Here is a 24,738-nt window from a genome sequence, read left to right on the forward strand (position 1 = left end):
GGTAAACATGTGCATATGCACATACAGACTTCCTCTGTCTGCTTGACTGTGCGAAGCTAGCGATTTCATGCACATTATTTGCTCAGGAATCCCCTCAAATTAAATAACTTCCCAGCCACAGAATGGCATGACATTTTGTGAGATATTACAGAAATAAACATCTATCACAATGACCACATTTCAGAGGGAACTAAATTTCACCGATTTTATGAAATCGAAAGGCCGTCTCGCTTTAATAAATGTAAGTTCAAACAGTACTTTCATTTTTTGGGTTTTTTTTTGAAGTAAATGTACTACATTTAATCTTAAAATTTGTTAAAATTTCCATTCCAAGCAAAACAAACAAACAAACAAATAAACAAACAAAAAAACAACAACCACTTCAGGTTTAATTATAAATACAGTGGCATGCAAAATTTTGGGCACCCTTACTGAAAATGTCTGTTACTGTGAATAGTTAAGTGAGCAGAAGATGAACTGATCACCAAAAGGCATAAAGGTAAAGAAGACACATTTCTTTTCAGTGTTTTCTGCAAGATTTGTGTATTATTTTTGTTTTGTACAATTGGAGAGGGCGGCACGGTGGTGTAGTGGTTAGCGCTGTCGCCTCACAGCAAGAAGGTCCTGGGTTCGAGCCCCGGGGCCGGCGAGGGCCTTTCTGTGTGGAGTTTGCATGTTCTCCCCGTGTCCGCGTGGGTTTCCTCCGGGTGCTCCGGTTTCCCCCACAGTCCAAAGACATGCAGGTTAGGTTAACTGGTGACTCTAAATTGACCGTAGGTGTGAATGTGAGTGTGAATGGTTGTCTGTGTCTATGTGTCAGCCCTGTGATGACCTGGCGACTTGTCCAGGGTGTACCCCGCCTTTCGCCCATAGTCAGCTGGGATAGGCTCCAGCTTGCCTGCGACCCTGTAGAAGGATAAAGCGGCTAGAGATAATGAGATAATGAGATGAGACAATTGGAGAGTGAAAAAAGAAAAGGAACACCAAGTGAAAGTTTGTGCACCCCAATACATTTGAGTTCTCAGGTACCAAGGTTCCAGACCTTAATTAGCTTATTGAGCTGTGGCTTGTTCAAATTCTTCGTTAGGAAAGGTCAGATGATGCAGATTTCAAAGCTGTATAAATTCTCTGACTCCTCAAACTCGTCCCTAAAATCAACAGCCATGGGCTCCTCTAAGCAACTCGCTCGCATTCTGAATAATAAAATAATTGATGCTCACAAAGCAGGAGAAGCTACAAGAACGTAGCAAAGTGTTTTCAGGTAGCTGTTTCCTCAGATTGTAATGTTAAGAAATGGCAGTTAACAGAAACAGTGGAGATCAAGGTGAGGTCTGGGAGATGAAGAAAACTTTCTGAAAGAACTGCTCGTTGGATTGCTAGAAAGGCAAATAAAAAACCCTGGTTGACTGCAAAAGACCTTCAGAAAGATTTAGCAGACCCTGGAGTGGTGGGGCACTGTTCTACTATGCAGTAACACCTGAACAAATATGACCTTCATGGGAGAGTCATCAGAAGAAAACCTTTCCTGCGTCCTAGCCACAAAATTCAGCATCTGAAGTTTGCAAATGAACATCTAAATAAGCCTGATGCATTTTGGAAACAAGTCCTGTGGACTGATGAAATCAAAATAGAACTTTTTGGCCACAATGTGCAAAGGTATGTTTGGAGAAAAAAGGGGGCCAAATTCCAGGAAAAGAACACCTCTCCAACTCTGAAGCATGGGTGTGGATCGATCATGCTTTGGGGTTGTGTTGCAGCCAGTGGCACAGGGCACATTTCACTGGTCGAGGGAAGCATGGATTCGAATAAATACCAGCAAATTCTGGAAGCAAACATCACACCATCTGTAAAAAATTTGAAGTTAAAAAGAGGATGGGTCCTACAATAAGATACCTCAAGAGGCACAAGCTGAAGGTTTAGCCCTGGCCCTCACAGTCCCCTGACCTAAACATCATTGAAAATCTGTGGATAGATCGCAAAAGAGCAGTGCATGCAAGACAGCCCAAGAAACTTGTAGAACTGGAAGCCTTTTGCAAGGACGAATGTGTGAAAATCCCCCAGGTAAGAACTGAAAGATTATTAGCTGGCTACAAAAAGTGTTTATAACCTGTGATACTTGCCAAAGGGGGTGTTACTAGGTACTAACCATGCAGGGTGCCCAAACTTTTGCTTCGGGTCCTTTTCCTTTTTTGTCATTTTGAAAATGTAAAAGATGATTTTTTTTTTTTTTGCTTAAAATATAAAGAGAATGAGTCATCTTTAACTTTATGCCTTCTGGAGATCATTTCATCTTCAACTTGCTTAACAGCAGTTTTGACTAGGGGTGCCCAAACATTTGCATACCACTGTATGTATACAGATACGAGCATTTTGCGCAATAAACAGATCCAGATAATGGCATTGCAATTTGATTCGATTCTGATTCAAGCCAATGCTTTTTTGCAATTACTATTTTGTAAAGCCAACTTTGATACAACTTTCCTATTAATGCGAGCTGAGTGGAAAAGTCTTTAATCTTGATGTAACAGGTCTTGCAAATTGCAAAGGTCTTCGCAAGCCATTTTAACCGTCTGCTTCATAAAACCTAGCGTTCCCAAATGTCAGCTTTAAAAAAAGAGAAAGTGTTGCTTTGACGTCTTGCTGTGAGTGTTACTCAGTACTTGCCTTCTCCAACAACGCTTCTCCCACTCTGGCATTTTGAACATAAACATGTCTTCTTGAATCAGCTGAATTGAAAAAAAAAAAAGAACAAAGATTTTCAGTGTTTTTGAGGATTGAGGTTTTAATAATCTCCTTCTTTCTTGTGATGCACCACACAAATGATTATTTCCCTCAGCCATATGATGATGTTATTTTGATATATTACAAAGACACGAGTGTTTTAGTGAGAAATACGCCACTCGGATTTTTCATATGAGCTCCATCCGGGACATGGAGAACCAAAACCATTACATAAATCCCTATATGTCACTCGTGAAGAAATTGAGGAATTGTTTTGATAAATTTGGGGACTTTTTGTTTGTGAATGTGTCGATATAATTCAAAGAACATCACAAGTTGGCTTGAAGATATGAAGTTTATCTTTTCGTGTTCAAAAACTTGCATTTTTCATCCAAAATACATTGCGGATCTGAGTGACATATTTAAATAATATTGGCTGGCTTTGAGTGGTTTATCAGACATATTCCATTCAGCTAGCATGATACTGAACAAGTCAAAGACAAGTAGCTGAATGGAATATATGTGATAGACCAAGAAAAAAAGCCAGTCAATATTATTATTATTATTATACATACACACTCTCTTTTCCGGGCGGCACGGTGGTGTAGTGGTTAGCGCTGTCGCCTCACAGCAAGAAGGTCCTGGGTTCGAGCCCCGGGGCCGGCAAGGGTCTTTCTGTGTGGAGTTTGCATGTTCTCCCCGTGTCCGCGTGGGTTTCCTCCGGGTGCGCCGGTTTCCCCCACAGTCCAAAGACATGCAGGTTAGGTTAACTGGTGACTCTAAATTGACTGTAGGTGTGAATGTGAGTGTGAATGGTTGTCTGTGTCTATGTGTCAGCCCTGTGATGACCTGGCGACTTGTCCAGGGTGTACCCTGCCTTTCGCCCGTAGTCAGCTGGGATAGGCTCCAGCTTGCCTGCGACCCTGTAGAAGGATAAAGCGGCTAGAGATAATGAGATGAGACTCTCTTTTCCAGTTTTTCAATGTCTGTTGGTATGTTTTTCTCTTGTGAAGAATATCTAATGAAGTTTTGGTAGCCTTTCGGGTGTTCAACACATCTTTCTCTTTCCTGATGAGCAAAGAAATGGTTCTGTGCATGCGCAGCAGAAAACTCTCCCACTGAATATTCACATCAGCTCTGACGTGTGATGTCATGTTGTCTTGACAACCATGCAATATCGTAAACCATATTCAACACTCATTCTCCATTGGGTAGAATGATGTAATACACGTAGGATAAGGGATACGCTAACAATATTGCATGCTGTCAAACCAAATGAATGAAACCCGCTAGAAGGGAATAGAACACGTGTTCTTATTCCATGGACAAGTGCCCTGTATGTATAATAATTCCCGATATTTCACTCTGATGATGTCAGTCGGTGTTTTCCTGCTGATTAGACACACGTTGTCAAAATGGCGAACCGGTTCAAACTTAAAATTCTTCTGATTAACTTGCATATTATTTTTTTGTGGATGTGGACACAGTGGTGCAAAGATATGAAGTTTATCTTCTCATGTTGAAAATATTTCACTTTGCTCATGTTCACCACTCAAAGATAACGTTCATAATTGTGTGCCACTGTGTAATAGCCTCTCTATGTTATCTTGTGAGTTGAGATATATGCTATCATTATATATACAGTTAGGTCCATATATATTTGGACACTGACACAAATTTTGTTTTTTACCTGTTTACTGAAACATATTCAAGTTATAGTTATATAATGGACAAGGACATAAAGTCCAGACTTTCAGCTTTCATTTGAGGGGATCCACATTAAAATTGGATGAAGGGTTTAGGAGTTTCAGCTCCTTAACCTGTGCCACCCCGTTTTTAAAGGGACCAAAAGTAATTGGACAATTGACTCAAAGGCTATTTCATGGGCAGGTGTGGGCAATTCCCTCGTTATGTCAGTCATTCTCAATTAAGCAGATAAAAGGCCTGGAGTTGATTTGAGGTGTGGTGCTTGCATTTAGAAGATTTTGCTGTGAAGAAAACATGCGGTCAAAGGAGCTCTCCATGCAGGTGAAACAAGCCATCCTTAAGCTGCAAAAACAGAAAAAACCCATCTGAGAAATTGCTACAATATTAGGAGTGGCAAAATCTACAGTTTGGTACATCCTGAGAAAGAAAGAAAGCACTGGTGAACTCATCAATGCAAAAAGACCTGGACGCCCACAGAAGACAACAGTGGTGGATGATCGCAGAATAATTTCCATGGTGAAGAGAAACCCCTTCACAACAGCCAACCAAGTGAACAACACTCTCCAGGAGGTAGGCGTATCAATATCCAAATCTACCATAAAGAGAAGACTGCATGAAAGTAAATACAGAGGGTTCACTGCACGGTGCAAGCCACTCATAAGCCTCAAGCATAAAAAGGCTAGATTGGACTTTGCTAAAAAGCATCTAAAAAAAGCCAGCATGGTTCTGGAAGAACATTCTTTGGACAGATGAAACCAAGATCAACCTCGACCAGAATGATGGAAAGAAAAAAATATGGCGAAGGCGTGGTACAGCTCATGATCCAAAGCATACCACATCATCTGTAAAACACGGCGGAGGCAGTGTGATGGCTTGGGCATGCATGGCTGCCAGTGGCACTGGGTCACTAGTGTTTATTGATGATGTGACACGGGACAGAAGCAGCCGGATGAATTCTGAGGTATTCAGAGACATACTGTGTGCTCAAATCCAGCCAAACTGATTGGTCGGCGTTTCATAATACAGATGGACAATGACCCAAAACATAAAGCCAAAGCAACCCAGGAGTTTATTAAAGCAAAGAAGTGGAATATTCTTGAATGGCCAAGTCAGTCACCTGATCTCAACCCAATTGAGCAGCATTTCACTTGTTAAAGACTAAACTTCAGACAGAAAGGCCCACAAACAAACAGCAACTGAAAACCGCTGCAGTAAAGGCCTGGCAGAGCATTAAAAAGGAGGAAACACAGCGTCTGGTGATGTCCATTAATTCAAGACTTCAGGCAGTCATTGCCAACACCAAGTATTAGAAATGAACATTTTATTTACAGTTATTTAATTTGTCCAATTACTTTTGAGCCCCTGAAATGAAGGGATTGTGTTTAAAAAATGCTTTAGTTCCTCACATTTTTATGCAATCATTTTGTTCAACCCACTGAATTAAAGCTGAAAGTCTGAACTTCAACTGCATCTGAATTGTTTTGTTCAAAATTCATTGTGGTAATGTACAGAACCAAAATTAGAAAAATGTTGTCTCTGTCCAAATATTTATGGACCTAACTGTATATAAAACGCCATAATTTTCGATACATTAAATTGCTATTTCAAAATATTACATCGTTATTTCCAGGTATTAGCATTATTTCAAGAAATGAAGCTATTTCAATGGTATTATCTTGTTATTTTGAGGTACTACTGTGTCTTGTTTCAAAATAGTACGTCATGATGTTGAGGTCTTATCTTGTTACTTAACATTATCCTCACATTGCGTCAAGGTATTATCTTATTATTTAATAAATATCATACTGTTATTTGGAGTAAATGTCATTACTGTGAGGTATTATCTCATTTAAAAAAAAAAAAAAACATTACGTCATGATTTCGATGTATCGTCTCGTTATTTCAGAATGTTAATTCGAGGCATTATTTCATTATTTTCAAGATATTGTGCCATTATTCTGACTTAATGTCATTATTTTGCCTGAACAGATTCATCGCTTGAAATTATGATTATTTAAAATTATTATCTCATTGTTTCAGGATTGGTTAGACTTCTAGTTAAGATCTTGATATCTTGTTATTTTTGACTTTCTTATTTGTCAGTGAGACGGTAAACCAGACGCTGCTTTAGTGGAATTCAGGATATGTCCAGTGATTGCTAATTGGCTTCAACCTGCTTGGCAGAAAGTATCAAACAGTGTTATAATAATAATAATAATAATGGACAGTAGAGTTGATATTGAATCTCTTTCAAGTGGAAAAAATAAATAAATAAACTTATTTCTCTATCAGTGATTATAGATGGAAAAGTAAAGAGGACTGAGCACTGAGCCTTGTGGAATGCCAGGAGTAGCTCCTCTCGGTGCGATGCAAACCACTGTCATGCTAAGCTACTGATATGATACAGAAGAGAGCAATTTTTATCTGGAATTAGAAATGATTTTATCTATCATTTTGGTTTGTTCTGAACAGAAACATTGCATATCTGCTTGAGTCTTAAAAATAAATCCAAATAACAGCTTTGAAAATTAAAAAAAAATGTAATTAGCTAATTGAATGATTAAATTTAGATGGTAAGGGAATTCCATTGTTTTTTATTTAAAAAAATAATAACAATAATAAATATTTATTTTATTAATATCTTATACATAGGTACATTAATCATCTAAAATTTGGCTGTATAAAGCTATATAAAATATGAAATTGTGTTAAGAAAAAAGGAATCTGAATAGGTAAATATAATAATAATAATAATAATAATAATAATAATAATAATAATAATAATGACCTGAAATTATGACTCAGGAATGTTTTTGGTTTTTTTTAGCTTAACACACACTCACAAATTCCTGACTGCTAATTTCACTTCTTTTTTTCCCCCTACACTCTTGGAAATGCCCAACATGTGCAGTACCTCAGTATTCAGAAAATAGACTTTTCGATTTTAATACACAGTACACATCTTTCTGCACATCTTCTAGCACTGTTCATGAAACCAAAGCAGACACCAGAGACAGTGTGAGATTTCCATCGTAGCCAGAGGCTGATGGAACTCCTCCAGGCCACTGTACACAACAACCCAACCTCACACCTACTCTCATCGCTCATTTTAATCATCACCGATGCTTCTCATGAATACAGAAACGCGCCTCAAGGCTGTGCGGGGCCTCCAAATCGAGTTGAACAAAACCTCGAAAGGTCTGGAGAATTACAATTCGCTACGTGGAGGAATGTCGAAACCTTTCAGAGAGAGAGAGAGAGAGAGAGGATACTGAAACACCTTGAACCTGTCTCTAGCACCAACCTAACAGGTTTTATTCACACCACAATGGCAAAGGCTAATCTTCCACAAGTAGTGCCTGAGAACTCTGATACACAGACTACTAATTCACACTTGCTGAGGTGTTCAAGTTGTTTGTGCTTTGTAGAGCAGATGATAAATTAGGTACAAACATTCTCATCAGCCGGACTGTTGAATTTCAATGCGGGATAAGCTAACTTTCTAAACTTGCTGAATCACGCTAATTCACTTTGTTGTCCATAATAAGCTACGTTAGTCAGACGAGGAACAATGAAATTCTTTGTACTTTGATGAATTTGCATGAAAAAGTAGCTAGAGCTAGCTAAAAACAACTCACTGGACTTGAGTTTTCTTTTTTTTCTTTATCTGATAAGTTTAAATAAATATTTTCCAAAACTTTCCCCCTTTTGGTTTGTGTGACGCAGGAAATTAAAAAAAAAAAAGAAAGAAAGAAATGATTACTGTGCTCATATTAATATGTTATTGTTCAGAAACCATCCCTACAGTGAAGCATGGTGGTGGGAGCATCATACTAAGAGTCATCCTTAGCCTCGTTACATAGTCATTAACTTTTGGTGACAGACTTGCTTTTGTGCTGTATTCTCATTCTCATTATCTCTAGCCGCTTTATCCTTCTACCGGGTCGCAGGCAAGCTGGAGCCTATCCCAGCTGACTGCGGGCGAAAGGCGGGGTACACCCTGGACAAGTCGCCAGGTCATCACAGGGCTGACACATAGACACAGACAACCATTCACACTCACATTCACACCTACGCTCAATTTAGAGTCACCAGTTAACCTAACCTGCATGTCTTTGGACTGTGGGGGAAACCGGAGCACCCGGAGGAAACCCACGCGGACACGGGGAGAACATGCAAACTCCGCACAGAAAGGCCCTCGCCAGCCCCGGGGCTCGAACCCAGGACCTTCTTGCTGTGAGGCGACAGCGCTAACCACTACACCACCGTGCCGCCCTGTGCTGTATTCTTTCCACCTTTACTTTTTTTAAATATAAACAAACACTTTATTGGATATTTTCTACAAACAAACCCTTTAAAGGTGCTCAAGGCAAAACTTTTCGGTGCTTTTTTTTTTTTTTTTGCAGCCAGGGTTGCCTTTAACTTTAAAATATATTCCACAGACTAATAGGAACGTTTTATTTGAATACGTACAATAATTTTGGATATCTGTGACGTAACCATAGAGCTTTTTATTCCTGAACTTTCTGCCAACAGAACACATGGTGACATTATTTATAGTCTGACTCTTTGTTTGCCTGTTTGTTTTTACTTTTTGAGGTTTTTTAGATTAAACCCATTTCAATTCAGCTAAGCAAACAAACAGGTTAATATCTACTGTAAGAACTGAACTGTTTGTGACCTGTAATAATTCACTCAATTCATGATTCGATTCGGTTCACGATATCATGATTGGGTTCACAATTCAACTATCCCATTATATTTTAGACATAAATAAATAAATAAATAAATAAATAAATAAAATTTCATTCTCAACAAAAGAAACATGTATTTTCCTATTCTTTTGTCAACGTAAATATTCCTTTTGTTAAATATTTTTTTTTTAAATCTGTTTCATTTTCTTTATAACCAACAATAATTATTGACCCACATTTGCAAAGGATGGAGTAAAATATAATAGTCTATAAACTAAAACATTCATTTTATTAAAAATGAAAAAAAATCGGCCTTTTCAAAATAAAATTTTATGAACATCTGTACTTCCTCCATTTGTTTCTCTTTTCTTTATCTTTTAGCAGCCTGTAAAAAGAGAGAGAACAAGAGATCTCTGATTTCTCGTTAAATCTATTTGTAGTCAACCTCACTGGAGCGCTTTCCCATTTTAGATCTGTTTATTTTTGTGTGCATTCACAACATTTGATAGAGCTGTGTTACTTCCACCTACAATGAAGTCATGTGTATTCCTGTGATTGTACATTGTTGCACCTAAACAACACAATTACATCGAGGAAAAACTGAGATTACACAGCCAGATAATAATTATTTCATCGATTGAACTAGTCATAAATTTTTTGCATGATTTATCATCGCACAATATATCATTACATGCATAATACAGTGGAGTGCTGTTATAATACGTTTCGCTATTACACGAAAACTGTTGCAACACAGTCTGGCTCTGAAAATTTTAATTTATACAGCTGCATTCGAGAACTCAACAGTCTCAGACTCGGAGGAAGAGTTACCTGAACATCCGTTAAGATGGTTTGAATGCAGTGATACTTCTGCGACGAATGTCACGCATCTACGAGACATGCTTCATTACATCCAACTACAGGCCTGCACGAGATTTCAACAAATGAAAGGACTAAAATGTGCTGTGTTCTGGCATAGCATGTAATTGTGCTTGTTGCACGATTTCCATTGTTCTATTCTTTGAACCCTTCTTGTTTACTTGTTATTCCGTGCAGTTAATTATTACATGATTGTCCATATTCTTCTCACTGCTCTTGTCATTTTATAATGATTTGTAATTAATTACAGCTGACTATGCTGTATGGAGTTATGCTTGCAGTTGTTCAGAGCAGGCCAAAGCTTGGATTTTTAATACCCTGCAATGCAAACATAGGATGTCGTGAGAGAAAAAGCAAGTTTTGGAAAGAATACATTTATTTTATAATGCATATACATGAAAATAAAATGTATTTAAATAGCATACATGAGCATCTACCGTGAGCTGGCCTAGTGGTTAGTGTGTCCGCCTCTCGACCGGGAGATCGTGAGTTCTACTCGCGGTTGGGTCATACCAAAGACCATCATAAAAATGATACCTACTGCAATCTCGCAAGGCATGCTGCAATACAGATGCGAATAGGGAGTCAAACTCGTGCAGTTACCAAAGGACCACCCCCACTGTAACCCAAGCTGTATAATAGGCGAGAGGCTGAGGACTACCCAATGGAGATCAATGCCACCCGATGCCCCTTAACTCTTTACCCGTTAATGACGACCCCATGTATATCCCATAATGACCACATATGACGCCTTGTCTTTAGAGTTTTTTTCTTGTAAATATGTTCTAGGGGCGGCACGGTGGTGTAGTGGTTAGCGCTGTCGCCTCACAGCAAGAAGGTCCTGGGTTCGAGCCCCGGGGCCGGCGAGGGCCTTTCTGTGTGGAGTCTGCATGTTCTCCCCGTGTCCGCGTGGGTTTCCTCCGGGTGCTCCGGTTTCCCCCACAGTCCAAAGACGTGCAGGTTAGGTTAACTGGTGACTCTAAATTGAGCGTAGGTGTGAATGTGAGTGTGAATGGTTGTGTGTCTATGTGTCAGCCCTGTGATGACCTGGCGACTTGTCCAGGGTGTACCCCGCCTTTCGCCCGTAGTCAGCTGGGATAGGCTCCAGCTTGCCTGCGACCCTGTAGAAGGATAAAGCGGCTAGAGATAATGAGATGAAATATGTTTTAAGGGTGAACAGTATATACTTGCCACCAAGGGTGGCTGTAGCAACTGCTTTAAGGGGTAAAGAGTTAAGGACCTGGTTAGTACTGGGATGGGAAACTGCCTGGGAAGACCAGGTCCTGGCATGGGAGGGACTTTGACTTTTGACATAAATATCCATTGCTCTAATCTGGGACATGTAATCAGTCTTTGAGGTGCGTGCTGCTCAGAGTGCGAATGAGAGTTCAAAGCGTGCAGGCACGATGATATCACAGGTAGCAAAACATTTTCTTACATAGATAGACGACCTTTCGATTTCATAAAATCTGTGAAATTTAATTCCCTCTGAAATGTGGTCATTGTGATATATGTTTATTTCTGTAATATCTCACAAAATATCAGGCCATTCTGTGGCTGGGAAGTTATTTAATTTGAAGGGATTAAAACAAATAATGTGCATGCAATCACTTGCTTCGTGGAGACAGAGGAAGTCCATGTGCGCATACGCAGGTTTACCTTTGACTGCGCACTGACAGTTCCATCAATCTGTTGCTAAATGAACAGCTGATCACACCGAGGTGCTTGCTGACCGCCGATATTTATTAGTTTGGTCCTGCATTTCCTTTCCTTCGCAACATAACATCTTTTCTTCTCGCTTTCCGTTACTGTAGTTGGTCTTTCACATTTCATTTGCACACTCACATCCTCTATTTTTCTCTCCTGTTTCAAATTTGTATCCTACAATGCCTTGCGTGAATGGGGAAAGCCCACCATGTCATGCATGATATAGTATCTTGAATTGGGTCATGGTGAAGCAGGAAAAAATAGTGGAGAATTTAGGGCCACATGGCTTTAAAATCATCAACTGTTCTATTAAATAATAATAATAGTAGTAATAATAGAGGCGGCACGGTGGTGTAGTGGTTAGCGCTGTCGCCTCACAGCAAGAAGGTCCTGGGTTCGAGCCCCGTGGCCGGCGAGGGCCTTTCTGTGTGGAGTTTGCATGTTCTCCCCGTGTCCGCGTGGGTTTCCTCCGGGTGCTCCAGTTTCCCCCACAGTCCAAAGACATGCAGGTTAGGTTAACTGGTGACTCTAAATTGAGCGTAGGTGTGAATGTGAGTGTGAATGGTTGTCTGTGTCTATGTGTCAGCCCTGTGATGACCTGGCGACTTGTCCAGGGTGTACCCCGCCTTTCGCCCGTAGCCAGCTGGGATAGGCTCCAGCTTGCCTGCGACCCTGTAGAACAGGATAAAGCGGCTAGAGATAATGAGATGAGATGAGAATAATAATAATAAAATTGGAAGTCTGTGATTTGAATTCAGTAGTTTTCGGTCCACTGAACAAAAATAATTGAGCATCAGGGAAAATTATTTTTATGACCTACACTTGAAAAATCTGAAAGGCAGTCTACCTTTAAAAAAAAAAAAAAAAAGAATTATCAGCATAGTAAAAACGATTGTAGTTGCTGCAATTTCTCCATTGGATATCTTCAGGGAACTGGTTTATCTCAAAAATAATGCTCACAGAATATTTTATATTCGAGCCAAGCCACATTTTCCATATTATAGCACAGGCGGATTCTTTGGATCCCAACTTCTGTGTTATAACGGCGCTCCACTGTAGTCAGTATAAAAATGCTGATAACAATGGGTTATGATTTCTAAAGCAAAGTAAAAACAATCATGACTACACCAATCTTCACACCATCCTGAGATAACGTTTACAGCTGAATTGGAAATGTCATTAGACAGTCGTGTAATTACAGCCTGAACAAGCAAAAATAGATGAAAGCGATGAATGAAAGCAGGATTCCAGTTGAGTGGCTGTTTCGCATAAAAAGGCTTCTCGCAGATGATGAACAGATGAAATTTCGTTGAGAAGCGAATGAGCAGCTGAACGCTGACAGCAAGTCGGAGATTTATGAGAAATCAAAGTCACGAAAGCTCACACTTCATTCCACACACAAACCTGCACACGCTCGTGAGGACACCTGAAAACCGTTTAGTGAGACACTTATATAGAATAAAACTAATTATAAATGGAGACTAATCACTTCAAGTTAATAATCTACTGTCATTTCAGCTGCACATGATACTGTAGGTTAGAATGTATTTTCATGAGCCAAGGCATGTGCCTCAAGAGGCAAGTCACTGGCTGTTCAACAGTTTACTGTGCAAAAGTTAGCACACCCTTCCCCGGTTTAGGCTAGGTCCGCTTGATATCACAATGCTAAATATATATTAAACCAAAGGGCTATTTTTTGTCTTTTAATTTATCCTTCCATTAGTTAAATATTTCAGACCTGTGACTTGTTGATTTCAGCTTCCAACAATTTTTTTTCAGCAGTTTACTTCCATATTTCTTAAAAAATTAACAATATATTGACTTTCTCCAATGCAAGAATATACCATTTATGTAATCCATCATTTATCCCTCTGGGGTCTGAAGGTATTTTCTGGCTCTCTAATGATTTTGGCATGCGCTGATTCTGTTGTCTGTTTTAACAAATCCTAGCAGTATTTTCAAAGTCATATGACTTTCTTGTATTCAGCACAAGTTCAGCTACAATAATATCTCTGTAGTCTGTATGTCATGATTGTATTTAAAAAAATAACAGATAAATGAAGATGTTGTAAAAAGCAGTTTTAGAACTATGTTGGAATGTGTGAAAAAAACATGACCTTACCCACTGTGTCGAACCGTCACTTGAGGTGATTCTGTTCGGTCTTAGGAATGGATCAAGCACAAAAACTTAAGTCTGCTCCGTTGATTTGGAGAATTAACTGGCCATCAAAACATTTATGTCCAATTGTTTTGGGATAAAGGGTTGGCAGTGGGAGGGGTATTCAATGAGAAGAGTAAAAAATTCCATTCCATTCAATGAGAAGAGTGAAAACACGTCCCACTGCCAACCCTTAATCCCATCAGCATACATGTCAACCTATACGGAATGTCCGTATTTTATACGGATTTGATTCAATAAACGTAGTATACGGGTGTATAAACAAAGTTATACGGATTCTTTAAAAAAACTTCAATATTTATTTAGAGCTATAATCAATTCCCACGATGATAAAAGAGTGCATAACATTTACAAACGTACTGTACACCACAGACAGCCAGTAAAGAGTCTTATGAAATCGCACGTTATCTTGTGGTAGCGAGACTTTGTTCCACTTCTGATCATGCGCACACCACATTGCGAGAATCCCGCTAACCGTGAAGTCATAGACATATAAACATAGACGCCGCCTTCTGCGTAGAATCATATGTCATCCTCGCCGCCATATTGGATGTGGCAAAGTGGAGATTCTTCAGCGTCTAGCGTATAGCGTCTAGACAGTAGCCGAGAATAAAGATGCCTCATTCATGTGCTGCGTTTAACTGTACCAACAGGTTTACCGTCCAAACGAGATCACATGGGATTACCTTTCACAGGTGAGACTGGAAAAATACTTTTCATTGTATTTGGTCATTATAACGTAATTTTACGAACAGATTTTCCTGACTTTGTGGCTAATATGAAGTCTCGCGCATAATAGCCGCTCGGTGAAACCTGTCTCCAAACACTGAAGTATTTCCTTCGTAACGACGCTGATAACACTTTGTGTTTTTGTCAAACATTGGAGCTTTGTATTCATTCTGAAGGGTTATTGTTATTAATATTGAATAAAAAGTAACTGGGATATATCATTGTTAATAATCATTCAAATTTTAGGTAAATTATTTTAATTTGCATCTTATATGGATTTTATAAGGGAAATACGGATTTTGGAGGTTGGTTATACAGGTTTGATTGACCAAAGGTTGACATGTATGCATCAGATTAGCTCTTAATCCCATCAGGTCAAGTCACAATGGGTAAGGTCATGTTTTATTACACATTCCAACACAGTTCTAAAACCACTTTTTACATCACCTTCATTTATCTGGCATTTGACTTTATTTTGGTATTTGACTCTATTCAGTGTGTCTTGAAATTATCTCTTGTACTATTTTACTCAGTTCAGAGCCATAATCAACTCTGTTACTCTGTTACTCAATTACTCTGTAATTTTGCTCCCAGTCCAACTCCACATTTTACTCTCTAAACTGAAAATAGAGCAAAATTAACTATTTTTGAGGAAAATACTTTAACTCTGGAACATTTTCTCAGTCATTTTTCCTGTTTATGCACTACAGCGCACGCATATCAACTGATCTGCTCATATGCGTATTAGACATATTTACACTTAGTTGAGCTGATCTTCGGCTGGATCGAGTCAAAGTAAAAAAAAGGCACCGCTCATCATCAGTGTTGCAGTTCTCAGGATTGAATTGAATCACTGTCCTGAAATTGAATTGCTGTCCTGAAGCATGAATTGAGTCATGAATTAAATCACTGTCCTGAATCATCCGAAGCGCCTCCTGCCCATAAAATTGCTGTGCCGTGTCACAACGAGTTTTACCGCCAAACAGCCTAAACTATGTCTGACAGATTTTATCCCATTTACGGTGGGCGTTCCCACCGTGAAAGAGAAACAAATCAAAACCAAAAGAGTGAAAGTGATTATCATGCTGTTACCATGTGAACAGTCTTTTATGAATGTGTAATTGTGAGCTCAGCGCTCTGAGTCCGGTGTGACTGAGTAAGGTGACAAGTTTTACGCTCCATCTAATTTAGGTAATTTAAAAATTATAATATTATTTGGCAGTGGGCACATAGGAAAGTGTAACGTATAAAGTTTCTGTCAATATGTTTATCATGCTTGTATGATTAAAAACTTGTATCTAAATACATGACCTACTCATTCTAAACCTGCCAAGCTTCGCCAGCGAAGCTCTTGACCCCAGAGGATTAAAACCTAAAGAAAGCTTTTTAAAGCTTTTCCCTTTAATAAACTGTACATTTCATCTCACGCTTGTAAATTATAAACTGGAGATGCTAGTTATTCAGTATATTATAGCCTATTTGGATTAAAAAATAAGGTTTTTGTTGAACAAAACACTCAAAATGGTTACAAAAACAAAGCTACAGAGGTTTTACAGAGAGAAAGGAAAATAAAGTTAATTTATTTTTTACATTTTAAAAAGTAAAATCTAAAAGAAGACTGAAATGCGGGGTGTATCCTGGAGAAGGACAGCCAGTTAAAAGAAAAAACAGTTTGAAAATAACTAAAATTGGAACAAAACAATATCATAATAAAAACCAGATTTTTGTTGTGGACCTGTCCATCTCCAGGCCTGATTTACTGAAGGCAGCATGCAACATCATCTGGCAGAGTTCGAACTGTTATGTAAAGAAGAAATAGTAAGAATGTGGAGCGCAATATGAGGCCTGGGAGTAATCAGAAGCACTTGCTGGATGGGAATCAGCCAAGTCCTTGTTTTTCCAAGGTGGGAGGAAACTGAAGAACTCAGAAGAAACCCACAAGGACATTGAAATCACCACCAGCATAGGCCATGGGAGGTCATAGCCTAATGGTTAGAGAAGCAGCTTTGGGGCCAAAAGGTCACTGGATTGATTCCCTGGACCATCAGAAATGGCTGAAATGCCCTTAAGTAAGGTACCTAACCCCCAACTGCTGTTCTGGGTATGCTGCTCTGGATAAGAGCATCTGCTAACTGTCTATAATGTAACAAGTACCCTGAACCAGTTTTTGTTCCTAGCAATAATGAAGGAACCCAACCAACACGTGATGCTATAAATGGATTTCTTCTTTATCTTGTCCTAAAGGAATTGGGTAAACCTGATGAAAAAAATTATCATATTCCTCATAAAGAAGTTCCTTAAATGAATATCTTCTTGTTATCTACCGTACAATCCAGTCTTATCTCCAATCCTCGGTTGGAGATTTAAGTGTTTTACAGCTCTTAACTTGCCTCATCTTGCTTTAATGACTGCTACCAACTTCTTCATGATCTGTATCTGATGTGTTAGCCGTCACGAACCGCTGAGTTTTATACTAAATAACTTGTGCTGGATGAAACAGTTACGGTTCAGGGTAGAGTTCAAGTCTGTACATGTCTTCAATCCTAATGAAATGAAACTCAGTCCTGCTTGTTATAATTCAAGCAAAATTCTCATGATTTGGGTTACCGTACACAGCACTCACCATGACTTAAATGGGCTGGCTCACTCTTCCCAGAATCCTCTGCGCCAAGTAGTGAGTTGCCATTTCCGATGTTGCCGATATTCCAAAAACTATCTGCAACAATGCAGCAAAATCATAATCCTTGGCAAATAATCATAAATTGTAATGTGAAATTGAAGATAATATGTCAAAGTATCCTCACTGGACATTCTGTCCACCAACCCATTCCATTTTCCGATGGTTATTCCATTGTAATGGACCTGAACCAACCTCAACCTTCTCGCCACAAAGTAAAGAAACTGGCAGAATCAGGAAAATTCTATTCAAAGCTTCACTAACCGTGAATTTGCCGAGGATTTGCTGCGGAGAGCTAGCAGGTAGTGGTCACATGCTTTCCAAGCAAAAACAATGAGCAGGATTATGGGACGAGTGAGCCAGCCCCTTTAACCATCTCCTGGTTAGACCCAATGACATAACTGGACTAGCCATCAAGGGCGGGGCAAAAAAATAACATGATGTGGTGTCTTTGGTCTGAATATGATCCTCACTGGACAGAAAAATCACACAGCTAATTAACTTTAGTTTTTCATATCACAAGCAAAAATCACAGTTAAAATAAGATTAGCCGACATTTATAGAGTAACAAATTCAATAGCAATAGCTAACAGTAGCTAATAATAAACTGAACAAAGCCAAAATGTTATGCCTCCTAATGGTAACAAATATCACTAAAGTAAAAAAAAAAGTAAATAAATAAATAAAAAAAGGGGTGGAGTGACCAGTGTTTGCTCATATGTTTGTTCAGTGTGGTCGCTGAGGGCAGGAAATAGTTTGTTTTAGTCTTTATGTTTTACGTAGCTAAACTTGTTTGTGAAAAAAAGACGAAATTTTCCAATTTTCCAGAGAGGGTGATGTTGTGGGCGTCGTGTAATTATTCAAACTAGCTTATCACAATAAGATTTGATCGAAGTTCACAAAATTTTAACTTTAACACGCACAACTGTAAACCGCAAGTCTAATTCGTGAGTGCGATTTGTGATTGGGCGTGTGATTTGCAATTCTAAATTTGTGCTTCTGAACTTAAATTTCAAAATTTGAAAATATGCGATTCGAAATTTACATCGAGGAGCACAACTTGTTCTTCTTTAAAACATTTCTCAAACATGCTCAGTAATAATTTATGCAAAAACAAACCAGCTATTAAAAACATCGGCACATTATTTCAACATGTACAGGGGAATTCTAACGATTTATGAGTCAAAGACATTTTAAAGCAGAACACGACAGATGTACTGAGCAATTTTTCAAAACAACACAACAAAAAAAGATATTGTAATGAGTCTTTGTCAGTGGCTTCCTGATGTTTTTTTTTTTATGTATGTATGCAAATGAGTCTTGGTGTAATTAAATATGTATACATTTGCATATTTAATAGAACCAACAAACTTTTTGTCTTTTAAGTCAGAATGTAATCATTTAATTCTGCATCCAAACGCTCTCCAGAGCAAGCAAACACTTGATTCTTTACTTAAGAAACTTTTGTTTTAAAAAGAGTGCGTTCATGTTATAACATAAATCCAACAATTTTGGTAAAAAAAATCGCCTGGAATGTTGTTCTCACTCATTCGAACTTCAGAATCACTTTAAAATTTCTCAAAAAAACACAAAAAACCCCAAGAATTTTGGTGTTGAGTGTAGAAATAAATGATTTGAAGTAAAACGGTTGAAAAAAACACAAAGCGGTTTAATGTGTTCACACTCTTGTAAGCGCCGATGGGAATGTGATGTGATTGAAGTGGGCGGAGCTTATTCCTTCAATAAAGGTGCTATGGTGGCTGAGATTGTTACTTTTACAGTATTACCGCCACTATGACAGAGGACACAGTGTGGAGACAGAAAAACAAACTTTTTGTCTTTTGAAGTCAGAACGCAATCATTTAATTCTGCATCCAAACGCTCTCCGGAGCAAGCAAACACTTTTAATCCTTTACTTAAGAAACTTTTGTTTTAAAAACAGTGCATTCACGTTATAACATAAATCCAACAATTTCGGTAAAAAAAAAAAAAAATCGCCTGGAATGTTGTTCTCACTCATTCAAACTTCAGAATCACTTTAAAATTTCTCAAAAAAAAAAAAAAACAAGAATTTTGGTGTTGAGTGTAGAAATAAATGATTTGAAGTAAAACGGTTGAAAAAAAACACAAAGCGGTTTAACGCGTTCACACTCTTGTAAGCGTCGATGGGAATGTGATGTGATTGAAGTGGGCGGAGCTTATTCCTTCAATAAAGGTGCTATGGTGGCTGAGATTGTTACTTTTACAGTATTACGCCACTATGACAGAGGACACGGTGCGGAGACAGAAAAACAAACTTTTTGTCTTTTGAAGTCAGAACATAATCATTTAATTCTGCATCCAAACGCTCTCCGGAGCAAGCAAACACTTTTAATCCTTTACTTAAGAAACTTTTGTTTTAAAAACAGTGCGTTCACGTTATAACATAAATCCAACAATTTCGGTAAAAAAAAAAAAATCGCCTGGAATGTTGTTCTCACTCATTCAAACTTCAGAATCACTTTAAAATTTCTCAAAAAAAAAAAACAAGAATTTTGGTGTTGAGTGTAGAAATAAATGATTTGAAGTAAAACGGTTGAAAAAAAAACACAAAGCGGTTTAACGCGTTCACACTCTTGTAAGCGCCGATGGGAATGTGATGTGATTGAAGCAGGCGGAGCTTATTCCTTCAATAAAGGTGCTATGGTGGCTGAGATTGTTACTTTTACAGTATTACCGCCACTATGACAGAGGACACGGTGCAGAGACAGAAAAACAAACTTTTTGTCTTTTGAAGTCAGAACGCAATCATTTAATTCTGCATCCAAACGCTCTCCGGAGCAAGCAAACACTTTTAATCCTTTACTTAAGAAACTTTTGTTTTAAAAACAGTGCGTTCACGTTATAACATAAATCCAACAATTTCGGTAAAAAAAAAAAAATCGCCTGGAATGTTGTTCTCACTCATTCAAACTTCAGAATCACTTTAAAATTTCTCAAAAGAAAAAAAAACCAAGAATTTTGGTGTTGAGTGTAGAAATAAATGATTTGAAGTAAAACGGTTGAAAAAACACAAAGCGGTTTAACGCGTTCACACTCTTGTAAGCGCCGATGGGAATGTGATGTGATTGAAGCAGGCGGAGCTTATTCCTTCAATAAAAGTGCCGTGGAGGCTGAGATGAAACAAAAACGACTCGTGTTACTTTATTGCGCCACTATGACAGAGGACACGATCTGGAGACAGAAACGTTGAACAAACGACCGAGATGGTTATTTCTACCTGTAGCGTCTCGGCTTTATCTCTTTCATAGATTCCAGATGACTTTATTTATCGGTGTCCGAGCTTTGGTGTGGTTTATGTCACTCAAATCAAATCAAATTAAAAAAAAAAAAAATTGGCTATGATTCACAGATCCCTGGAGGTTCCATGATGGTGGCTTAAAAAAAAAAAAAAAAACACACAAACAACCACCTGCTGTATATAACATTTGGACATTTGGATAGCAGATGGTATTATCATGCTCTTGTGATTTTTTATATTTCTTTGTGAACCGCTTCTTCCTCACAGCAGGAGAACAGCTGATGAAGTGCATGCAGATTAACCCAGAAGAGAAGCTGTCAATATATATATATATGCAGCAGAAATCCTCACAACTCCATCCAATATTCACTTTCCTTCTTTATTTTTTACTGAGTGCCCAGGATCTGTGAGATGTTTCATGATATGAGAATGCATGACTGGGATGATGCTGAAGGAGGGAGAAACTCATCTCCACTGGACGCACCGGGTCTGAACGCAGTGACACAACATGACACCGGGAATCAGGAACGGAAGCGCGCGCGCATCCATAAGGATGCTTGGAGTCGCAAGCGCAAAAGTTGCACGCACGGACAGAACACCCACTCTCTCTCTCTCTCTCTCTCTGTCCGTACCTGATGATGGCTGTGTCTCCCTGGCGCACGGTGATGTTGTCCGTGGCGCGCTGAACGTCCACGCTCCGTGCTGGAAAACCTGCGGGCAGAAGAACACACAGCAGTCGGAAAAGGGTCGCGTGCAAGTGGCACCAGCAGCACGCGCTCCTTCGCACCGACATCACGGCACACACAGCGCGCGCGGAGATAGATCCAAGAGAAAGACGGACAGGAGACCGGGAGGAGGAGGAGGAGGAGGAGGAGGAGGAGGGAGGAAGTGCGTGCTCAAAATAAAGGTGATGAAAAAAAGCGCCCGAGTGATTTTTACACCCGTCCTGAAAACGTCTCTCACTTGGATTCGGTCTCAGAAAAAATTAAAAACACTGAGGCTGAGAAAGAAAAAAAAAAAAAAAGAAAGCAAAGCCGCGCGAGTTCGGGATGAAGGCATGAAGAGAGGAGGCGCACAGATCCGCTCTGTGATGATGCGCCGCTCGCCGCGCGAGGAGGCACAGCCTGAGTGGGTTCGGAGCGCGCGCGCGCTCCCGCCGCCCCGCTATACATCCTCACTGCTGCTGCTCGCGCTGCCGCCGCTGCTGATGGTGCAAACACCTCCCCCCACTCCTCCCCCCCCCCCCCCCCCCCCCCACCCGAGCGCGCATTTGGCACGCTTTCCAGGTCGTCACGGCAACGGGATACTCACGCGCCTTCCCGAACCCCGCCTTGATGCAAAAACAAACAAACAAACAAGCTTTAACGCGACGCTAACAAAACATCATCTGTATCCTGTTCTACACATAAGGGTAGTACCTCACTGGGCTGCGACAGCCCGAGACTAGTTGGTGACACAACAATTGCGATAAAATATGCGAATTAGCGACAATTTTCACTTGGAATCGCAATTGTCGTGTCTCCAACTAGTCGCAGGCTGTCAAACTTTCGAAACTCTCGCGAATGACGTTCGCAATTTGTCGCAAGCTGTCACAGCCCAGCCAGTATCTCACCGGGCTGCGACAGCCCGCGACTAGTTGGAGGCACAACAATTGCGATAAAATATGCGAATTAGCGATAATTTTCACTTGGAATCACACTGAATTGATATTCGCATATTTTACCGCAATTGTTGTGTCTCCAGCTAGTCGCAGGCTGTCAGAGCCCGGCTTTCCCTCGGCAGGCAGGGAAGTAGAGGAAGCCTCACGGAAACTGAACTGACAAGGGTTTGCGACACATTTGTGGCTATTTTGAGAGAAATTTTGTCGCACGAATTTTTTTGAACATGTTCAAAATTTCAGCGACGAAGGAGCGACACTTTGCGACTCGTGCGAGGAAAGTGAGAAGCCCTGCGAATGTTTCAAGACACTTTTGAAACTCTCGCGAATGACGTTCGCAATTTGTCGCAAGCTGTCACAGCCCAGCCAGTATCTCACCGGGCTGCGACAGCCCTCGACTAGTTGGAGACACAACAATTGCGATAAAATATGCGAATTAGCAACAATTTTCACTTGGAATCACACTGAATTGATATTCGCATATTTTACCACAATTGTTGTGTCTCGAACTAGTCGCAGGCTGTCGCAGCCCGGCTTTCCCTCGGCAGGCAGGGAAGTAGAGGAAGCCTCACGGAAACTGACCTGACAAGGGTTTGCGACACATTTGCGGCTATTTTGAGAGAAATTTTGTCGCACGAATTTTTTGAACATGTTCAAAATTTCAGTGACGAAGGAGCGACACTTTGCGACTCGGGCGAGGAAATTGAGAAGCCCTGCGAATGTTTCAAGACACTTTTGAAACTCTCGCGAATGACGTTCGCAATTTTTCGCAAGCTGTCACAGCCCAGCCAGTATCTCACCGGGCTGCGACAGCCCGCGACTAGTTGGAGACACAACAATTGCGATAAAATATGCGAATTAGCGATAATTTTCACTTGGAATCACACTGAATTGATATTCGCATATTTTACCGCAATTGTTGTGTCTCCAACTAGTCGCAGGCTGTCGCAGCCCGGCTTTCCCTCGGCAGGCAGGGAAGTAGAGGAAGCCTCACGGAAACTGACCTGACAAGGGTTTGCGACACATTTGTGGTTATTTTGAGAGAAATTTTGGTGCACGAATTTTTTGAGCATGTTCAAAATTTAAGCGACGAAGGAGCGACACTTTGCAACTCGTGCGAGGAAATTGAGAAGCCCCGCGAATGTTTCAAGACACTTTTGAAACTCTCGCGAATGACGTTCGCAATTTGTCGCAAGCTGTCACAGCCCAGCCAGTATCTCACCGGGCTGCGACAGCCCTCGACTAGTTGGAGACACAACAATTGCGATAAAATATGCGAATTAGCGATAATTTTCACTTGGAATCACACTGAATTGATATTCGCATATTTTACCGCAATTGTTGTGTCTCCAACTAGTCGCAGGCTGTCGCAGCCCGGCTTTCCCTCAGCAGGCAAGGAAGTAGAAGAAGCCTCACGGAAACTGACCTGACAAGGGTTTGCGACACATTTGCGGCTATTTTGAGAGAAATTTTGTCGCACGAATTTTTTGAACATGTTCAAAATTTCAGCGACGAAGGAGCGACACTTTGCGACTCGGGCGAGGAAATTGAGAAGCCCTGCGAATGTTTCAAGACACATTTGAAACTCTTGCGAATGACGTTCGCAATTTGTCGCAAGCTGTCACAGCCCCGCCAGTATCTCACCGGGCTGCGACAGCCCTCGACTAGTTGGAGACACAACAATTGCGATAAAATATGCGAATTAGCGATAATTTTTACTTGGAATCACACTGAATTGATATTAGCATATTTTACCGCAATTGTTGTGTCTCCAACTAGTCGCAGGCTGTCGGAGCCCGGCTTTCCCTCGGCAGGCAGGGAAGTAGAGGAAGCCTCACGGAAACTGAACTGACAAGGGTTTGCGACACATTTGTGGCTATTTTGAGAGAAATTTTGTCGCACGAATTTTTTTGAACATGTTCAAAATTTCAGCGACGAAGGAGCGACACTTTGCGACTCGTGCGAGGAAAGTGAGAAGCCCTGCGAATGTTTCAAGACACTTTTGAAACTCTCGCGAATGACGTTCGCAATTTGTCGCAAGCTGTCACAGCCCAGCCAGTATCTCACCGGGCTGCGACAGCCCTCGACTAGTTGGAGACACAACAATTGCGATAAAATATGCGAATTAGCAACAATTTTCACTTGGAATCACACTGAATTGATATTCGCATATTTTACCACAATTGTTGTGTCTCGAACTAGTCGCAGGCTGTCGCAGCCCGGCTTTCCCTCGGCAGGCAGGGAAGTAGAGGAAGCCTCACGGAAACTGACCTGACAAGGGTTTGCGACACATTTGCGGCTATTTTGAGAGAAATTTTGTCGCACGAATTTTTTGAACATGTTCAAAATTTCAGTGACGAAGGAGCGACACTTTGCGACTCGGGCGAGGAAATTGAGAAGCCCTGCGAATGTTTCAAGACACTTTTGAAACTCTCGCGAATGACGTTCGCAATTTTTCGCAAGCTGTCACAGCCCAGCCAGTATCTCACCGGGCTGCAACAGCCCGCG

At 40.2% G+C, this 24,738-nt stretch overlaps 1 protein-coding gene across 1 annotated transcript in view; it reads right to left on the reverse strand.

Moving 5' to 3' along the window:
- Positions 1–21,724, reverse strand: part of lsamp (limbic system associated membrane protein) — a 550,120-nt gene extending 528,396 nt beyond the window's left edge. Inside the window, exon 1 of the mRNA XM_060943389.1 lies at positions 21,206–21,724. Within this exon, the coding sequence (XP_060799372.1) occupies positions 21,206–21,366 (161 nt within the window). The 5' untranslated portion in view covers positions 21,367–21,724. The remainder of the gene's footprint in view (positions 1–21,205) is intronic.
- Between the last annotated feature and the right edge of the window lie 3,014 nt (positions 21,725–24,738).

The sequence above is a fragment of the Neoarius graeffei genome, chromosome 16, assembly GCF_027579695.1.
Source record: "Neoarius graeffei isolate fNeoGra1 chromosome 16, fNeoGra1.pri, whole genome shotgun sequence".
NCBI classification, from domain to species: Eukaryota; Metazoa; Chordata; class Actinopteri; order Siluriformes; family Ariidae; genus Neoarius; species Neoarius graeffei.